Here is a 19998-nt window from a genome sequence, read left to right as displayed (position 1 = left end):
GGGTAGAGTAATCTTGGTTGTAGGTTCTTGCTATTCATCACTTTGAATATTTCTTGCCACTCCCGTCTGACCTGCATAGTTTCTGTTGAGAAATCAGCTGACAGTCATATGGGTGCTCCCTTGTAGGTAACTAACTTTTTTCTCTTGCTGCTTTTAATATTCTCTCTTTGTCTTTTGCTCTTGGCATTTTAATTATGATGTGTCTTGGTGCGGTCCTCTTTGGATTCCTTTTGTTTGGGGTTCTGTGCGCTTTCTGGACTTGTAAGTCTATTTCTTTCACCAGGTGGGGGAAGTTTTTGGTCATTATTTCTTCAAATAGGTTTTCAGTATCTTGTTCTCTCTCTTCTTCTGGCACCCACATAATTCGGATGTTGGTACGCTTAAAGTTGTCCCAGAGGCTTCTTACACTTTCTTCATATTTTTGGATTCTTTTTTGTTTTTGCTTTTCTGGTTGGGTGTTTATTTTGCTTCTTTGTATTTCAAATCTTTGACTTGATTCTTGCATTCCTCTAGTCTGCTGTTGGATCGCTGTATATTATTTTTTATTTCAGTCAGTGTATGCTTAATTTCTAGTTGGTCCTTTTTCATATCCTTAAGGGTCTCGCTAAATTTATCGGCCTTTTCTAGAAAATTCTTGAAAAACGTTATAACTGTGGTTTTGAACTCTATATCCAGTCATTTGCTTTCCTCCATTTCTTTCATTTGTGACCTGTTTCTTTGTCTCCACATTTTGGTTGCTTCCCTGTGTTGATAGAGTGGCTTTGTGTGCTAGGTGTCCTATAGGGCCCAGTGGCTCAGCCTCCCCAGTTACCTGAGGTGGACACTCTTGGTGCACCCCTTTGTGGGCTGTGTGCACAGTCTTGTTATAGTTAAGCCAAGTTGTTGGTATCACTGGGAGGAATTGACCTCCAGGCCAATTGGCTGTGAGGATCAGCTGTGTCTACGCTGGGAGAACTTCTGTGCTGGAGACACCCTTATGAGACAAGATTTGCAAAAGCCTCTGTGCTCAGCTTGGATGGGGCGGAGTCTCAGGGCAGAGCAGATAGCACCAGTTTCCTGTCAGCCCTGCCCTAATAGGCCCCTGTGTCTCAGTGACCCACAGTAATCGCTGCAAGCAACTCTGAGAGAAAGCTGCCTTTGAGTTCCGCCTGCCGCCAGACAGTCCAGTTTCTCCCCCAGTGAGTCTGGGTCCCCAGAGTCTTGCCCCGAACTGGAGTTCAGTGCAGTCGGGAGCTTTTGTCTCCCTCCTGCTTGAGGAAGCCAGCCGCGCACTCGGTTGCCCGTTCTCTCCACATGCGCACCTTGGTACCTCTGCCTTCCACAGTTCCTTTGAGTCTCAGTGTGCTTTTCTCTTTCCCGACAGTCCAGCTTCTCCCCTAATGAGTCTGGGTCCCCAGAGTCTCACCTGGAACTGAAGTTCAGCGCAGTCTGGAGCTTTTTTCTCCCTCCTGCTTGAGAAAGCCAGCTGTGCATTCAGTTGCCCGTCCTCTCCGCGCGCATGCCTCAGTAGCTCTGCCTCCTGTAGCTCCTCTAAGTCTCAGTGTGCTTTTCTCTTTCCTTCTAGTTGTAGAATTTCCACTCAGCCAGCCTTCCTGTGGTTCTGGATGATGTCTGTTTTGTCTTTTAGTTGTAGTTTTGAAATTGTTGTGCGAGGCAGCAGTTTAGGTGTTTACCTATGCCGCCATCTTGGTTTCTCCTCTAGAGCACTTTCTATGCGAGAGCAGTAGTCTAGTGGTAAATCCTAGTCATGTGATTCTCCTTAGACCTGAACCCATGGGTCCGGGCAGGAGGATTACCTAGTCTAACTTACTGCCAATAAAATAAGGACTTGGCCCTTGGCAATGTGAACCACAGAGAAAGGGGGTGGTAGTGAGGGGCGCGTGCGCAAGTTATTTGGTGAGACATTATCCTGTGCTTCTTTTTATTATCTTCTAACAGTCTATATCTAGATCGGTTTGAAGAAATTGATTTTTTTTTTTTAACATTTCCTTGGCATTGAGACCTTTAATTGGGAAGGAGAGCCCAAATCCTTCCTGTGTAATGACTCTTTCTTTTCACTACTACCCCAAATGGAGCCACATTATCTTTGGTTGATAAGACAATGAGCATCAACTCTCGCCTACTGAATTGCTCAGTGGTTTGTACAGTAAATGGTACTTTTCACCATAAAGAATGTAAAAGGAGCTGTACCATAGGAATTTTTTCAGCTTGCTTTGTTGAGCTGGTTATAGTCTGACAATTCTGCCTCTCACTCAAGAGTCAGTGGACTGATGGTTTTGCACCTGGGGTACTAGGTTCACCAGGGAGCCACACAGCTGCAGGTCTTGTCCCAGTAGCTGGTGTTTTGGAATTGATGCCTCAGAAGCAGGAGAGAGCCCAGTCCTTTGCCCTCCTTGGCCTTCAGTGGACCTAAGTAAAAGGCAACCCATTGGGCTGTCCCCATTAGAAGGTTCTAACAGTAAGATGTATTATACAGTCTCAGCGAAAATGTGGACTTGTAGAAATGCAGGTCATTCCAAGGACATTGTCTAAAGTGGTGCTCTGGGAAAGGTGGGGAAGAAAGTACTAAACCGAAGGACAGAAGGCGCTGTTGACAATTCCCTCTGGATACATCTGACCTTCCGCCAGGCCTGATAAGGAAATGGGATGAGGTTTGATGGACACCTCACTGATAACACAGCCCTGAACAGTGCCTTAACTTTGCTGCCCATTAATTTAGTTTCCCTCTTCTTTACCATCCCAGGACCTCCTCTGGGCCTAGATGGCCATTCGTTTCAGAACTGTAAGACATTAGCCACCACCTTGTTCAACACTCATAATTTAATAGGATACAGAGCAAAGTGAATCGCCCAAGTTCATATTGCTAGTCATAGCCAGGTAGTGCAGAGCTAAGACTGAGTCCTCAGATTACCCCACTTCCAGCCAGTGCTTTTTAGGCAGCACCATGCTGGTTTTTAGGATTAAACATTCTTTTTTACTCAGCAGCTGGTCAGGCCCAGAGTTTAATTAAAGATTGCTAATTGGTTCTGCTTCTGCTATTCCTCTACAGTAGCTAGAGAAAATGTCAGGTAATTTAGGTGCCTTCCACATGAGTCACATTCCATGTCGGTCAGTATTGGATAATCCTTTCTTGGTCAGTGGAACTCAAGAACTAGTCTTGGATCCTTTAAAGAGCAGCTTAAAAAAAGGTTTTAGAAAATATAGATAAGCAAAAAGAATAAAAAATTAAGAAACAATAATACCACATCACAAATCACATTTCAGACTTTATCCTATATAATAAAAGCCTAATATGCTAAGTGTCCGGTCATCCATTCAACCAATCAAAGCATAATATGCTAATGATATGCTAAGGACGCTCAACCGCTCGTTATGATGTGCACTGACCACGAGGGGACAGACGCTCTGACTGGTAGGTTAGCTTGTTGCTGGGGTTGGGAGGATCGGGACTGAGCGAGACGGGCTGGACATGCCCTGGAGCCCCCCCGCGGTCCCTCCCCAGCTGGCCAACCTCCCGTGTCCCTCTCTGGCCTTGATCTGCACCATTGGGGTCCCTCGGCTTGGCCTGTGCCCTCTCGCAATCTGGGACCCCTTGGGGGATGTCGGAGAGCTGGTTTCAGCCTGATCCCACAGGCCAGGCTGAGGGACCCCACTGGTTCATGAATTCGTGCACCGGGCCTTTAGTATTATATAAAACTAGAGGCCCAGTGCATGAAATTTGTGCACGGGGGGTGTGTGTCCCTCAGCCCAACCTGCACCCTCTCCAATCTGGGACCCCTCGAGGTAGGATCAGGCCTAAACGGGCAGTTGGACATCCCTTTCACAATCCAGGACTGCTGGCTCCCAACTGCTAGCCTGCCTGCCTTCCTGATTGCCCCTAACTGCTTCTGCCTACCAGCCTGGTCACCCTCTAACCACTCCCCTGCCAGTCTGATTGATGCCTAACTGCTCCCCTGCCAGCCTGTTTGCCCCTAACTGCCCTCCCCTGCAGGCCTGGTCACCCCTAACTTCCCTCCCCTGCAGGCCTGGTCACCACTAACTGCTCTCCCCTGCAGGCCTGGGTCCCCCCCCCCCCAACTGCCCTTCCCTGCAGGCCCAGTCGCCCCCAACTTCCTCCTCTGCCGGCCTGGTCACCCCTAATTGCCCTCCCCTGCAGGCTTGATCACCCCCAACTGTCCTCCCTTGCAGGCCTGGTCCCTCCCAACTGCCCTCCCCTGCTGGCCATCTTGTGGTGGCCATCTTGTGTCCACATGGGGGCAGTCATCTTTGACCACATGGGGGCAGCCATCTTGTGTGTTGGAGTGACAGTCAATTTGCATATTATTCTTTTATTAAATAGGAAGATTAGATAGAATAGAGGCCTGGTGCACGGGTGGGGGCCGGCTGGTTTGGCCTGAAGGGTGTCCCGGATCAGGGTGGGGGTTCCCTTGGGGCGTGGGGTGGCCTGGGTGAGGGGCCTGTGGTGGTTTGCAGGCTGGCCATGCCCCCAGGCGACCCAAGCGAAGGCCCTGGTATCTGGGATTTATTTATCTTCTATAATTGAAACTATGTAGCCTTGAGCAGAGCCAAGCCTCCTGCTCGCTCCGTGGCTGCAGCCATTTTTGTTGGGATTTATTTATCGTCTATAATTGAAACTTTGTAACCTTAAGTGGAGGCCAAGGCAGGCCAGGGCTGGGGAAACTTGGCTTCCTCCATCACCAGGGGCAACTCAAACCTCCTGCTCTCTCCAGCTCTGTGGCTGCTGCCATTTTTTTGTTGGGATTTATTTATCTTCTATAATTGAAACTTTGTAGCCTTAAGCAGAGGCCAGGGCAGGCGGAAAGCTTGGCTTCCTCCATTTCCGGGGAAACCCAAGCCCCCTGCTCGCTCCGTGGCTGCAGCCATTTTGATTGGGTTAATTTGCATACTCGCTCCTGATTGGCTGGTGGGCATGGCTTATGGGTGTAGCGGAGGTATGGTAAATTTGCATATTACTCTTTTATTAGATAGGATGTGTCTATACATACAGGGTGGGGCAGAGGTAGGTTTACAGTTGTGAGTACACTTTATTCTTGTATTATTACTTACCAATTATTCTATTATTTTCCATATAAACCACTGTAAGTCTACTTTTGCACCACTCTGAACATATGTATGGATATAGGTGGATCCATATGTGTGTATAGACTCTCCATGCCAATAATATATTTCTATAATGTCAATTTCAATAGGTATGTATGCTAATGATATGCTAATTGTGAGTCTAACATAATTTAACTAAATGATATGCTATTGTTGGAAATGTAGGGGTTTTCCACTAATGTTAACTGCATTTTGAACAACTTTAATGAACATCCTCTGAATAAAATCTTTCCCATTTCCTTAATTATCACCTTAGGATCCATTTATAGAAGAAGGTATGCTGAGTCAAAGCATATGCATGCATATATATATATATATATATATATATATATATATATATGTAAGGCTTTTAGTGTTTCTAGTCCGATTGCCGAGCAGAAAGAGAGCCATTTACATTCTCTCCTTTGGGGTAGGGAAGGATATTGGCACTTAAGTAAAATAAGGACACCACCCACTGATTCTTACTGCCACAGTTGGATGAGTTACCTGGGCCTTTCCTTTCTCAACGTGGCTGTAAAGCCACTTTGGTCTGGTCCTGCCAAGGCCGTAGGGGTGAGTTAATAACAGTATTATAAGCATATTGTTATGACCCATCAGAGATTACAAGCAGAGTTATGTAAGAAGGTTGTAATAGTTACACAAGGAGTTGTTGTAGGCATGCCTTCCTCAGTTACATGCACACTTGCAATCCAGACACAGTGGTGCCGGGACCAGGGAGATTCCTGCTGAATGTGTGTTAGTCGGGCAACGGTTAAACAGCTAGGACTTCTTTGTGTCCTGACATTTCAAGATGAGATCTTTGTGCTCTGTTACTTATGATGATGCCAGCAGTTGTGAGCAGAGAGCAGTGCTGCTGGCAAATGCTACAAGGCTAGGGTTGTTTCAGTCTTGGGGTTGCCAGGCAAGTTGACTTAATGTTTCTTATTGCTGGCCCAAGTGCAGTGACTTGGTCGGCAGCTGTGAGGATGACCTCATCCCATTACATTACAAGGCAACGGTGCACGTGAGCTCATGAGAGCCCCAGGCTGCTATTCCCTAGTGATAGTCCATTTTTCATCTCATTCAATATTGAAGTGAGTGAGGATCATTTTTTGCCCATTGTAGGAGGTGGTTACATCAGATCTTCCCTGGCATACCAAAGCCCTCATACTGCTGCAACTTAACTATTATAACCTAGTCTCCTAACAAGATCAGTGTTACCCTGTGAGGTGCAGGTTCTAGGAGGGAGAACAGCGGAGGGAAGGGCTAAACTCCCCATCCATAAAAGTGAACGTGGGGTGTGTTGCTGCCTTTCGATCTGAAGGTGACCTGAAAGTTTCTGGACTCACCCCGTCAGACTTGACCAGAACACAATACAGCCGCTCCTTGAATAATGTCGTTATAACACTGATGGGAATTTGTAGGAACTCAATTGTTTATATCAATTAGCCTGTGATAAAACTGGCTTCATTGTATGTCATTTCACAAGTCGCAGAACCTATGGCCAGCATTAAGTAAAGACTTACGGTCCTTACTCGTGGGTTTCCACCTGCTTCTGTGTTTCTCTGGAGGAGAGAGATCATTTCAAGACAGAGTTGTTGGCACAATAGTCTCCTTCAGTGGCATCAAATATTGAAGACAAGAGCCTGGCTTTTTAGGTATCTTTGAAATTCTGACGTTTATTATTGTTACCATTTTTACATTCATACAGGTGGTTCTAGGAAGGAAATCACTGAACACTGGGAATGGCTAGAGCAGAATCTGCTGCAGACACTGTCCATCTTTGAAAATGAGAATGACATCACCACTTTTGTGAGAGGAAAAATACAGGTAGGGGGTGTTTTGTTTTGTTGTTCAACTTTTAAATTGGAAATTATGTAAAACAGAAAAGTTGTAAAAATAGGCAGGAATATGTATTTTTCCTCTTTCTCTTTAATTCTCACACATGAGGCTCCATGGACATGCTCCTTTGCATTTCCCTTTTCCACTTCACTCCTGCGTAACATAGCAGTTGTCACATGTTGTTGTTTTTAATTTTAATAGTTCTCTTTTGTATTTTGAATTTTTTTTAATGTTTTTATTGATTTCAGAGAGAGGAAGGGAGAGGGAGCAAGAGATAGACACATCAATGATGAGAGAGAATCGTTGATTGGCTGCCTCCTGCACGCCCTGTACTGGGGATTGAGCCCGAAACCCAGGCATGTGTCCTCGCTGGGAATCAAACTATGGCCGGGTTCATGGGTTGACACTCAACCACTAAGCCACATCGGCCAGGCTGAAATTATTTTTAAACTTACAGAAGAGCTGCAAAGATAGAGCAGAGAATTCCCATAGACCCCTATGCTCAGCTTCTCTGAGCGTTAACATTGTCTATAATCACGTACATTTACCAATACTAAAATTAACATCAAGATGATGTTGTTAACTAAACTACAGATTTTATTTGGATTTTACAGTTTTTCCATTTATGTCCTTTTTTATCTTACAGCCCAATCCAGGATCCCATGTTGCATTTAGTTCTTTGTTTTTTTTTAGTTTTTTTTTATGTATTTTATTGATTTTTTACAGAGAGGAAGGGAGAAGTATAGAGAGTTAGAAACATCAATCAGCTGCCTCCTGCACACCCCCCACTGGGGATGTGCCCGCAACCAAGGTACATGCCCTTGACCAGAATCGAACCTGGGACCCTTGAGTCCACAGGCCGATGCTCTATCCACTGAGCCAAACTGGTCAGGGCAGTTCTTTGTTTTTTTGAAGCTGCATATTATGTGTGTGCGCACCATGGACAATTCTGCCAGTCTCCTATGCTTGGACATTTAAGCATTTTCTAATATTTTGCAATTATAAACAATGCTACACACCTATGTACATATATGTATTTTCATATTGTTGTGGATGTATCTTTAAGATAAACTGGTAGAAGTGGGATTGCCAGGTCACATGGTGAATGTATCTGTCTTTTTGCCGAATGTTGCTACATCCCCCTCCATCTTTCATTCCCACTGGTAACAATGGGAGTGTCTGTTTCCCTGCAGCTTCACCAATAGGGTGGACTCTCAAGCTGTTCAGTGTTTGCCCATCTGATGGGAGAGAGATATTTTAGTGTTGTTTTAATTTGAACTTATCTCATTTATGAGTGAAATTGAATATCTCCGTATGTTTAAGGGCCATTTTTATATCACTGTTTGTAGACTGTCTGCTTCTTCTGTCTTTTGACCTGTTTCTCCATGGGACTTTTGGTCTTATTTTTCTTTCATTTTTAAAAGTCCTTTTTACATAAAGGATATTAGCCTTTTATCAATGTTTTATGTTGTACATATTTTCTCTCAGTTTGTCATTTATCGTTTGACTTTGCTCATGATAGTTTTTGCCATGCAAAGTTTAACTTTTATTTAGTCAAAATTAGCAGTTTTTTTCTGTTGCAACATCTGGAGTTTTAATCACAATGAAAACTGCTTTCTTTGCATCCAGGTTAAGGAGGAATTCTAGGAAGTGATCTGACAGTGTGCTTCTCATTAAATTTCCACAGAATGGTCTATTTTTATTTTATGTCTTCTTCTTTACACGAACACATAGTGATTTTATACTCAGAAAAAGAAGGATAAACATACAAATGGAATCTCTTTGTTCTTTAGAATCTAATGTTTTTGAAGAGAGAAGTAAATTTGAACTGCACCACAAAAAAATTAGTGAGGACTGAGGAGAACAAAAGCATATATAACAATATCAACCTCTTCCTTGCTCCCTCCCCCACACCTCAAAGTGAGGATTTAATCACTGCTCAAGACTGATAATGTGTTTCTTCTCCATCCTTATTAAAGAGATTGGAAGAGTAGGGAAGAAAATAAAAGTGAGAGAAGGGGAGACATTGCAGATGGTCCATGTGAAGCTAGGAGGAGATGGCAGACTCCAGACTAGAAAAAAGAAGTTATTCTAGATTAATTGAGAGTTGTTTTATTGATTAAAAAACAATCAGATTTTATTTTTTAAAAATAAATTTTTATTGATTTCAGAGAGGAAAGGAGGGGGAGAGAGAGATAGAAACATCAATGATGAGAGAGAATCATCAATCGGCTGCCTTCTGCATGCCTCCTACTGGGGATTGAGCCCGCAACCCAGGAATGTGTCCTTGACCAGAACTGAACTCTGAACCCTTCAGTCCGCAGGCCGACGCCCTATCCACTGAGCCAAACCTCCTAGGCCAACAACCAGATTTTATAACATCTTCATTTTGTTTCTAAGTCATGTATCTGAACTTCTGGGAAGTAATGGAAGTGGAGAGAGTCTGAGGATCCCTAATTTGAGCATGCAGGAGGGGCAGCCTACTGATGTGGGAAACCCAGAGACAGGAGGCATCTTCTCTCCAGGAGCCACTGAGGTGCTCGGTTACCTTGTCATGTTATTGTCGTTGGGAAGCAGGTACAGACAAAGAGCTGTAGCAAGACACAGAAGCTTAGAAGTGACAGTAGCCAGGAGAAACAAAACAAAAACAAAAACAAAATAAAGACTAATTATGTCCAATAGCTATTCTTGTCACAATTTTTGTTACATCAAAAATGTAAGATTTAATGTCCCTGAAACCAATTACAAGGAAGGAATTGCTATTAATGCAATTTTGTGTGAAAGAATGTCATTCATGTGTAAATGAATGTTTAAGCTTTCACAGATTAATAAGAGAACCAACAAATTTATTTGTTTGAGATTTAATTAACTTTTATAAATTCTGAATGTAATAATTAACTATAGAGCCAAACGTAAGTCAAATACCATAGAGAATATTTTGTGTATTTCTTCCTAGATTTATAGTATGCATTTTATCATAATAGTAGTCTTATTATACATTTAATTTTGTATCATGTCTTTTTTCTTTGACTAGTACTATAAACCACATATTATATAAATTTTAGTTGTTATTTTAATAACTAATATTATCCCTTAATTAACTTTATCATCTCTCTCTCTTTAGATTCTCCTTGGCTTCTAGACTAGTGGGGGGCTGGCACAAGCAATAATACCCTGAACACTTTTGTTCAGATAATTTTTCCGATAGTTTTTGCTTTTTTCCTTTGGGATAGATTACAAAATGTTGGTTAATGGGGTAAGCAGTTTAACATTTTTAATGGACCTTAGTAGATATTGTCAGTATATTAGAATCCCTATATGATTACACCACTGCTTACTTTCAGCATTATAATAGTTGTTTAAATGGTTTTTCAAACTGAACAGGTCAAAGTTGGTGTTTTGCTGTTTTAATTTTCTGTCTTTGATTGATTATGAGGTTGAGCACTTTTTCATGTTTGCTTAGTTCATTTTTTTGTGTGTGTGAATTACCCATCAATGTCCCTTGTTCATTTGGATTGTAGTAATTTTCCAAAGTTATAGGGAGCTGTTGCCTAGAACCAGGTGACCTATTTTCGTATTATGTAGAAACTGTAGAACATACAGGAAGGAAATATTCTATCCTTTTGTTCCATCGTCTGGTCAACCTGGCTGAAAAACTACAGCAAACCAAGAAGAGGTTCTGGATTCTAGATCCTCTCTTGTCCTAAAGGTGAGAAATTTGAGAATGTAGCTTCATGGGGACTATTATCCTCACTAGTTGAAACTAGTTGGCAAGGCATGGTGTTTTTGTATGAGTGTATTAGACCCCAGAACGTTTCAGAGTGATGTTTCTCAGTGCTATAGCCGCATAAATCTTCTCATTTGAAAACATTTTCTTTTTTAAACTTTAAATGTGTATTCTAAATGTGGTATTTAGTAGATCTGTGGATAGCAGGGTCTGAACTTAATGTTTTCCACTCAAAACATATGGGTATCATTTGGTTTGTTATACCTCACTCCCTTCCTTATTCTCCTTATTCTCACTTTAGGTAAGAGCCCAACAGTGGATCGAAAATGTGAATGGTCTAGAATTTTGGATTTCAGACTGGTAGCAGTTGGGAACCACTCAGGATTTTTATACTAAGAATTCCGTAGTCAAAATAAGTGTTAGGAAGATAAATTTGTAGGGAGCATCCAGGCTGTACTGGAAGCATAAGAGCCCAAAGGCAGGAATTCCATGTATGAGTCAGTTGCAATTTTTTGTTCTTGGAATATGGAGGGTTCAGTCGCATCAAGGAGAACCCAAGAGGTTGCCCAACTTCACACAGCTAGGTGGTGATATTGTTGGGATCTGAACCCAGAACTTTCATGCCTGAAAGCTCATGCTATCCAGTGGTACCTTGAGATCAGAGAAGATGAAGATGATGTTAGAGGGATTTGATGTTACAAAGTGGAATTCGAGGGAGCATTATTATTATTTTTATTTTTTACCAACAGATATATGTAGAAGCCAGTTTACAGGGAATTATGGAGGAATGATAACAATAAAATGGCCTCTCAAGCTACTCAAATGATTAGACAGTAGAGTTAGCCAGTCACTTGCTGTGCAAAATTTCATTTTCTGTCCAGCTGACCTAATTTTTGCTCTTACATTCACCCCTTTTCTGTTTAAATGGTTGCTTGTTCCTTTTCTCTAAGTTCCCTAATACTATTCATGGCCCTGAGACAGCAGGTTTGTGGCCAAGTGTCAGTTAGTGACATGCCTTCTGGTCTATCTTTCCTTCCTTGTCCAGTCATGATGAATTTTTGTTGATTTTTGAGAAAGGCAGAAATTGACCTTTGGCATAACTATCATGATAAGCTTGGAAAATCAGTAGAACTATCAAAATCTTTACATTTCCTCTTTTATAAAATAAAATTTTGGGTTTTATTCTAAGTAAATTTATTAACAAAATGATTAGCACCAAAAATAAATACACCTAAAAGAAATTAAGAAAAAGGTGATTAGCAAAAATAAACAGATAATACAATCTATATTGTTATTTTGAAAATATTTTCCCACACAAATACTACTTGTTAATTGGCTTAGAATTTTGGGGTTGGCTTTGAAAAAAATTTATCAGTTTAAAAAAAGTGTAGTCTTAGAAATTGTTGTGTTTTTCCTTTCCAGTATGTACAGCGTACAGAAAACAGCAGCTCTATTCATGGTAATACTGCTGTGTGCTTTTGTTTCATCCCTACTTAGGGCATCATTGCAGAGTATAACAAAATCAATGATGTGAAGGAAGACGATGACACAGAGAAGTTTAAAGAGGCCATTGTGAAATTCCACAGGCTGTTTGGGATGCCCGAGGAAGAGAAACTCGTCAACTATTACTCTTGCAGCTACTGGAAGGGGAAAGTCCCCCGTCAGGGTTGGATGTACCTCAGTATTAACCACCTTTGCTTTTATTCTTTTCTTATGGGAAGGGAAGGTAAGTTGTCTAGGATTTCAGAGGGAAGCTTAGGAAATTCTACTGAGGTTTGCACTGAACTCATAAACCACATACCAAAATAAATACCAAAAATAAATCTATAGTTATGACTGGGTCAGCATTGCCTTTTAACTATTTAACAAGTGAATCATTTTCAGTTCAATATTTGTTAAAAAAAAAATGTATCTATTAAGTAATAAAGATTCACCAAAGGCATAATTAATTTAGTAGACATGGACTTAAATTGACAATAATTATGAACTCGGAATTTATGTGGTTTGCATTTGTCTCTTATAACTAACAAACCAAACAATAGATGTGGACACACAGATGCAAAGGAATTCAGGGCACCTGGGAGTTGGGGTGTGCGGTTGCAGTATCTCAGAGGGGTTTTCAGGAGCCGGGAGCTGACTGAGCCTTGCTCCCTGTGCTCAGCCAAGCTGGTGATCCGGTGGGTGGACATCACTCAACTGGAGAAGCGCGCCACACTGTTTCTGCCCGACGTGATCAAAGTGAGCACACGGTCCAGTGAGCATTTCTTCTCCGTGTTTCTCAACATCAACGAGACCTTCAAGTTAATGGTGCAGCTCGCCAACATAGCCATGAGGCAGCTCTTAGACAATGAGGGATTTGAACAAGATCAATCCCTGCCCAAGCTGAAAAAGAAATCTCCTAAAAAAGTGTCTGCTCTAAAACGGTAGGTGCCAGAGACGGAGTCTTACAGACGTTGGAAAAAAGAAACCCATCCGTTTGTTCACGAAATGTGACATTTTCTGAACAACTCAAGGGTTCCGGACGCTTTCTGGGTAGAGGTACCAAAGTGGAAAAGGCTGCCTGCGGCACCCCCAGCGCAGGAAGTGAGGCAGAGGTGGCCAGCTCCAGCACAACCGGGCGGGAGCTCCTCTGGCCCTGTGGGCACACACGTGGGAAGATGGGCAGAGGGTAGGAAAGGCCTCTCAGTGGAGACTGCGAGGAGCTGGGGGTCTCAGTGGTAGTGGGAGCTGCCCCTGCAGATTCAGTCGGGTGGCTGTTCCCAGCAGAGGGAAAAGCACAGAGAGAAGGCAGTCCATCCCATGTCTGGAAGGTGGCAGGACACAGGGGAGGAGAGGCTGCTGAGAAGCCTGAAAGTCTGGATATGGGAGCAGAGCTAGAGAGAGAGTGAGGGAAACGTTGGCGCTCGATAGTGTGACTGTACGCATGGAACTGCCCTACACTGAGTTGGGAATGAGAGAGGGATGAGCATGTCCAGGGATGTGAGAGCTCAGTTCCGATCCTGTCCAGCAAGTTGCCTGCAGGACATTTAGTGGGGGATTGGACCAGTAACACATGGAATTGGAAGTCACTGGCTTACAGCTGGTAGTTGGAACGGGACAGATGTCACCACAGTGAGTGTCTTTGGTGATTTGAGCCATGTTTCAACAGAGTGGTGGAGGATGAATGGGGTTATTGCAGTGGTGTAAATAGCAAATGAAAGGAAGGAAAGGGAATTAGGCAAGAATAGACTGCTTTTTAAAAAATTCTTTTGTAAAGGAGGGGCATTGCTCTCCTTAGAATGTAGAAGATTTGAATACAGGTTAAGAAGGGAAGAGTGTTTGGATGAAGGTAGGTGCAGGCAGGGGTGTAGGAGGGTAGGTGCAGGGACAGGAGGAACAGAGATAAAAGTATAAGAAAACAGTAACTTTAATATGTGTGCTGAGACCTCTCCTTTTGTGACAGGGAAAGGAAGGAAGACTAGTGGGGATGGAGGTAATTTTGGAGATGGAGGGAGGGAACTCCTACCTAGCTTCAAGAGGCTAAGGTTGGTTAGAGCTTGAGGGGAGAGGTTTTAACAACCTACATGAAGAAGAGGAAGAAAGTCAGGGGAAAAGATTGTAGTCAGAGGACCCAGCTGAGGCTGTGGAAGTGAGTTGTCCATGAGGTGGGTTATTCTTGTATTTCAGGCCATTTTGTTGTCTATGGAGGGTGGCAGTGAGATTAGTAGACTTAAGAGGCTCGTTTGCATCCTCACTAGGTCTTTCTTAAAAGATACCCTCCCCGCAAGTGGCGCTGGATACATTTCAATGTAACAGTCTCTTTAGAAATTCTTGTATTCCTTTAGAAAAAGAATGAATTTCCTGTGCAGGCCTAGTTTCCTAAGACTCTTGAACATTTTCAGATATTGATTATAAAATGACTACAGAAGGGATCTAACTATTTTAAGATAATTTTATTATGCTTTTGGGTCATAGGTTGGCATTAGTGCCAATAGTAAGCCAAGAAGGTAGGGATAAATCCAGCAAGATTGAGGTGGGGAAAGGTGGGCTGGGACCCTCTATGGCTGCATCATTTAGAAGGTATTGAAACATTCCTGTTGCATGATGTGAGTTATTATTATTGCTTTCCAGCGATCTTGATGCCAGGGCCAAGAGTGAGAGGTACCGTGCACTTTTCCGGCTGCCCAAAGATGAGAAATTAGATGGCCACACAGACTGCACCCTCTGGACCCCATTTAACAAAATGCACATTTTGGGGCAAATGTTTGTGTCCACAAATTACATCTGCTTTACCAGCAAGGAGGAAAACTTGTGTAGCCTCATTATCCCACTGCGGGAGGTAAGCCTCAGGTGAAATGGACTTTTAAGTTTCATTTGTGATACTTTCCTGTGTGAGCCAGGAATACATTTACCAGAAGTTGGCTGTCTTTTAACCGTAAGGGAATGTTCGTAATTCTTTGGTGGCACCTGCCACCCTTCCATGTGTTGCCATTGATCTGAGTGGCGGTGGGACCTGAGAGAGTTCTTCCAATGGCAGCCTCGTGTTTTACATGGAAATCTCATTCTTATTCAGGTTTGGTGAGGCCCGCGGATCGGGAGACGACTGCCATTGAAAGATAGGTTGTATCTTTGGAGTGGTGAACACACACTGCAATACGCAGATGATGTATTATAGAAATGTATACCTGAAACCTATATGATTTTATTAACCAGTGTTACCCCAATATATTCAATAAAAATGAATAAGTAAATAAATGAAAATGCAAAAAAAAATTTAAAAAAAAAAGAAAGATAGGTAGATTGTTAGCCTCACAGATCCCACTGGGAGGGACCATAGGGGCCACTTGGCTAAGCACCAGGCAGGCAAAGGGAGCAGGGTGCGTAAGAGTCCTTATTGTGGTCTCCAAGGGAAGGAACAAAAGAGGCAGGGGTAAGCAGGCTGGTGTGCATAATTTCAATGGATTCTGGGGTGGAGGCGCTGTTCCTAGTTACCTGGTATCTGGCCCCGGGGCAATTAGGGCCCGTGAACAGTGAGCCTGCCTGGGAGCTGCATAGAGGAGGTGGTTGGGCTGTGGGCTCTGGATGGGTTGGCTTGCAGAGGAAAGGCCTGTTCCAGGTGAGTCTCTGGGAGTTGTCTAACTCTGGAAGGGTGGTCCTACCAGGGTCTGCAAGGCCTCAAGATATCAAAGCATCCAATACAGAAACTGGAAAATGTAGTTATTCCACCTGGCTCACAGCCTGAGGGCAGCTTCGTCTGAAGGACAGGCCTGGGTTGTGAATCCGAAAGCCAAGTGTTAAGATCTGGCCCTCCGATTCCCTGCACTGGAAGCACCAGGGCTGAGCCCAGCCCAGATCTGCCCAGTCTGAATCTGCACGTTCTAGAATCTGCATTGTAATCAAGTCCCCGGCTGGTTCTCATGTACAGTCAAGACGAAGAAGCAGTCTTGTATGTGGTGGAAGCGGGTTCTGTCGTGTCTGCACAGGGTGCTCCTGTGGAAGCCTGGCTTGAGGTTTGGGCTTGAGAAGGAGCTCCAGGTTAGGGCGTCAAGGGCTGGCAGACCTGCAGTTTCTAACCTGGAAGCTTGCAACCTCCCCTAGCCCTTTTCTAGAAGTGAAGGTGGTTTGAAGCATTGGTTATTAAAATGGGCCCTTTGTTAAGATTCTCTGTAGGCAAGAATTCAAGTTTCCCTCTGCCTTCGTTTCTTTTTAAAAAATAATTTATGGTGGGAATGGTGGAGGCGGGGGGGAGTCAAGTGGGGAAAAAGGAGACATATGTAAAACTTTAGACAATAAATTTAAAATCATAATGAAACAGAAAACAATAAAAATAATTTATGTAAGCATTTTTCTTCTTGTAACAATAATGCACTACCATTACAAAAATATGTAGAATTATAGACAAATAGGATAAAAACAAAATTCACCCCTCATCCCACCATTCAAAGACAACCGCTGTGAACATTCTGCTGTACTGTTCTCCAGGTTTCTTCTCTACTTTGTTGTGTATATATCATTGATGCCATTCAGTTATAAAACAAAGAAAATTTTTATTTTTTGCTTATTTCCTTTAACGAGTGTATTTCTTAAACTTTTCCCTGTATTACTAAATATTATTTTGTGATATAATTTTTAATGACTGCATATTATTTTGTTCAATGGATATATAGTTTATATATTCAGTTACCTATGATTGGACCTTTGCATTATTTTTAGTTTTCTCCCAATCATATATATAATTTTCCCTAAATTATAAAGTCCTGGAAGCTTAATTGGTGGACTTAAAAGAATGGAAAATGTCAGGCAATTGGCACATCTAGTTCTTTTTTTGTTGGTTTGTTTTGTGTGTTTGTTGGTTTTTTTTGTTTTGTTTTGGCACATCTAGTACTTATAGGATGAGCTAACTGGTATTATGGCACCTTCTGAGGCCAAGATACTTTGTTGGTGGTGAGTTCTGAGATGGATAATTCAACAGTATTTACATTTGATTCTGAAATGGATTTTAAAGCTTTTCCAGCCAATTTACTTTCTTTGCCAGTCAACTGTTCCTAACTTAATTTTCTTCATCAAGTACGACCTGAGTGTAGGAAAGCAGAGCTACCTGAAATGGCCGGGGAAGCCCATCTTGGGATTAAGAATGTACCATGGCGGTGCTGTTTATGAATCTGAGCGAGGCACCATTCTCTGAACCAGAGGGAAGTGAGCAGAGAAGGGCTGAAGGCGCTGCCGGGACATCTGCTCTCCTGTTCAGAATCTGCCAAGGTTTTGGGTCCTTGTTTACATGTTAGTGCGATTACAATACAATAATGAAAGCCAGGGGAGCTGGGAGAATGGAGACCGATATTCTCAGCCCGTCTTCCCCTCGCTAGTTTCCTAACAGGCAGTAGGGCAGAGATAGCTCAGTCGCATTTCAGGGCGAATTGGAGCAGGGACAGCAGTGGAGGCAGCATTTAGAAATAAAGCATGTTTGGGTTGGAGGAATGCAGCTCAGTGAAATGGCAGTGCCCTTCCCTTAACCTGGTGAAACTTGGAGAGATAGTAACAGTGGAGCCCTAACCCTCACTAATGGGAGAAGCAAAGGACTTAATGTAATTTTTATTACCTTTTGGTAACGATAATGACAAAGCTGAGGGGTGGGGCCCCCACCTCCCCACCCTCTTTCCGGAATCTGTCTGAGTAGAGAGTGGTCTCTCTGTGGACTGCGTACCTTTAGGAACTGAGTTAAGCTGACGGATTAGCAAGGGCCTCCAGGGGAATGTTCAATCCTGTTTGGAATGGACATTATTAGCATTAGCTAGACTAGGAATTGACTGGAGATTATTAACATATATTTCACATCTAGACTTAAGGTACACCTGGTCAACAGATGGTCAGTGATTACACAGAATCAGGTTGCTGTAGATTTTTTGTTGTTAATCCTCACCCAAGGATATTTTTTCCATTGAATTTCAGAATGAAAGGGAGGGAGAGACAGAGAGAGAAAAACATCAATGTGAGAGACACATTGATTGGTTGCCTACTGCATGCATGGGGCCAGGGATGGAGCCTGCAGCAAAGGTACGTGCCCTTGACCAGAATCGAACCCATGACACTTCAGTCCATAGGCTGATGCTGTAACCACTGAGCAAAACTGGTCAGGGCACATTGCTGTAGATTTTGAAGAAACTTCTGAGGCAGCAAAGCCAGAGGATAAAGTGAGCTGATCAGATTCCTCATTAGATAGAGATTCCAGATGAAGCACCGCCCCCCCCCCCCCCGCCTTTTTTAGTCATAAATTTCCTTGTGAATGTTCCATATTAAACTCGGAGATTTTATTAAGTTCCAGTCTACTTTATAACCCAAGGTAATGAAAATGTGTTTCATTAAATTATAGAATACTCGAAGGTAGCCAGTACCTTTTCCTGGAGGCACCAAGCTCACGGGATACAAACCTATTAGAATTCATTTGATGACAATATTTTGTAACCCGAGTTGAGTGAGCCTTCATAGGTTTTTAGGTGGGGGTTGCTGGTGGTTTCTGTATTCAGGATCCAGCCAGATAAAGGACTTTCCACTTGATCAAGATCCGCATGGCTCTTGAGCTTAAACCTTTAATTCCCTTGGCGTCTGTCACTTAATTCTGACACCTGGTGCCCAGAAATAAATTTGTTGTGAGCTTTTACAGGTCTTTTAAAAACAGGCATTGTTTAACGTTTTTCCTAAGTGCCCTGGGAGAATCCTGTTCATGAAAACGAGGGTTTTTCCTGTTTCTCTAGCCTCTTTTTTTGCTTTCAGGAAAAAAAAAGAACGTTTTTATGTGCAGCTCCAGGAATCGCAGAGGAGTCCTTTAAAATATATATATCTAACCATGTGTGTTTATAAAACCTGCGCGCAGAGGTCAGATCCTGCAGTTTGTCCCTTTATGGATCCCAGTCTCGTTATGTCCACTTTGCACTTGGGCTGTGAACTTCTCCAGTGGTCGGCAAACTGTGGCTCGCGAGCCACATGCGGCTCTTTGGCCCCTTGAGTGTGGCTCTTCCACAAAATACCACGGCCTGGGCGAGTCTATTTTGAAGAAGTGGCCTTAGAAGAAGTTTAAGTTTAAAAAATTAGGCTCTCAAAAGAAATTTCAATCGTTGTACTGTTGATATTTGGCTCTGTTGACTAATGAGTTTGCCGACCACTGTGACTTAGGCAACGCCAGTAGGTTTTTTAGCCTTGAAAGGAAAAGTTTTTCAAGTTCTGCTTTGAAGGAAATTGTATTTCACATGAAAATGCTGATGAAGAGGTTAAAGTTGGACCTGTCTAAACTGCTTGCAAGTAGAATGAAGAGGAGGAGGGGAGCTTTAATTATATAGTCAGAATCACTGCAATTAAGCCATTTATCTAGGGCTTGCTTTGAGGTTTTTTTTCCTAACCGTGCTAAAGAAAAAAAGTTCTAATGCGCTTATTCTAGTTTCCAGTTGATGAAAATCCTATTATAAACCACCAAATGTATGTCTTCAGCTCAGAGCTAAAACAGATGTCTCCCTTCTGTACTTCTCTCCACACCCCCCACACACCACACCGTCCCCTAGTGCAGATGGGGTTGCAGTTAAGCCGCTTACATCATGTCTGTTCAGAATTGAGTGAAGCCTGCAAAGCCCTGGAGTCCGAGGGAGACGGTTGAAGGATTGCCTGTGTTCTGAAAACCACCCCAACATTGAGCTTGGTGAAAGGAACCAGCATCGGGACTGTTTTCTGTCTCATATGCATAATGCAGCAGCTAGGAGTTCTCTCCTTGATGGCTCCATGAAATTTTAATGAAAATCAGAGAATTCCTTCACAGGGTTTCTCAGCCTTGGCACTGTGAGCGCCCTGGTCTGGACTGTGTT

General features: G+C 42.9%; 1 protein-coding gene across 2 annotated transcripts in view; it reads left to right on the top strand.

Moving 5' to 3' along the window:
• TBC1D9 (TBC1 domain family member 9) overlaps positions 1 to 19998 on the top strand; it is a 93672-nt gene that overhangs the window by 45828 nt on the left and 27846 nt on the right. For both annotated transcript variants that reach the window (XM_080676934.1, XM_080676933.1), the window contains exons 3-6: positions 6812 to 6930; positions 12167 to 12395; positions 12831 to 13092; positions 14780 to 14987. In XM_080676934.1, coding sequence (XP_080533060.1) covers positions 6812 to 6930; positions 12167 to 12395; positions 12831 to 13092; positions 14780 to 14987 — 818 coding nt within the window. The remainder of the gene's footprint in view (positions 1 to 6811; positions 6931 to 12166; positions 12396 to 12830; positions 13093 to 14779; positions 14988 to 19998) is intronic.

The sequence above is a fragment of the Plecotus auritus genome (assembly GCF_963455305.1).
Source record: "Plecotus auritus genome assembly, chromosome: 6".
NCBI lineage: Eukaryota > Metazoa > Chordata > Mammalia > Chiroptera > Vespertilionidae > Plecotus > Plecotus auritus.
Note: the sequence above shows the minus strand (reverse complement) of the source record. Positions and strands in the feature narration are given on the sequence as shown.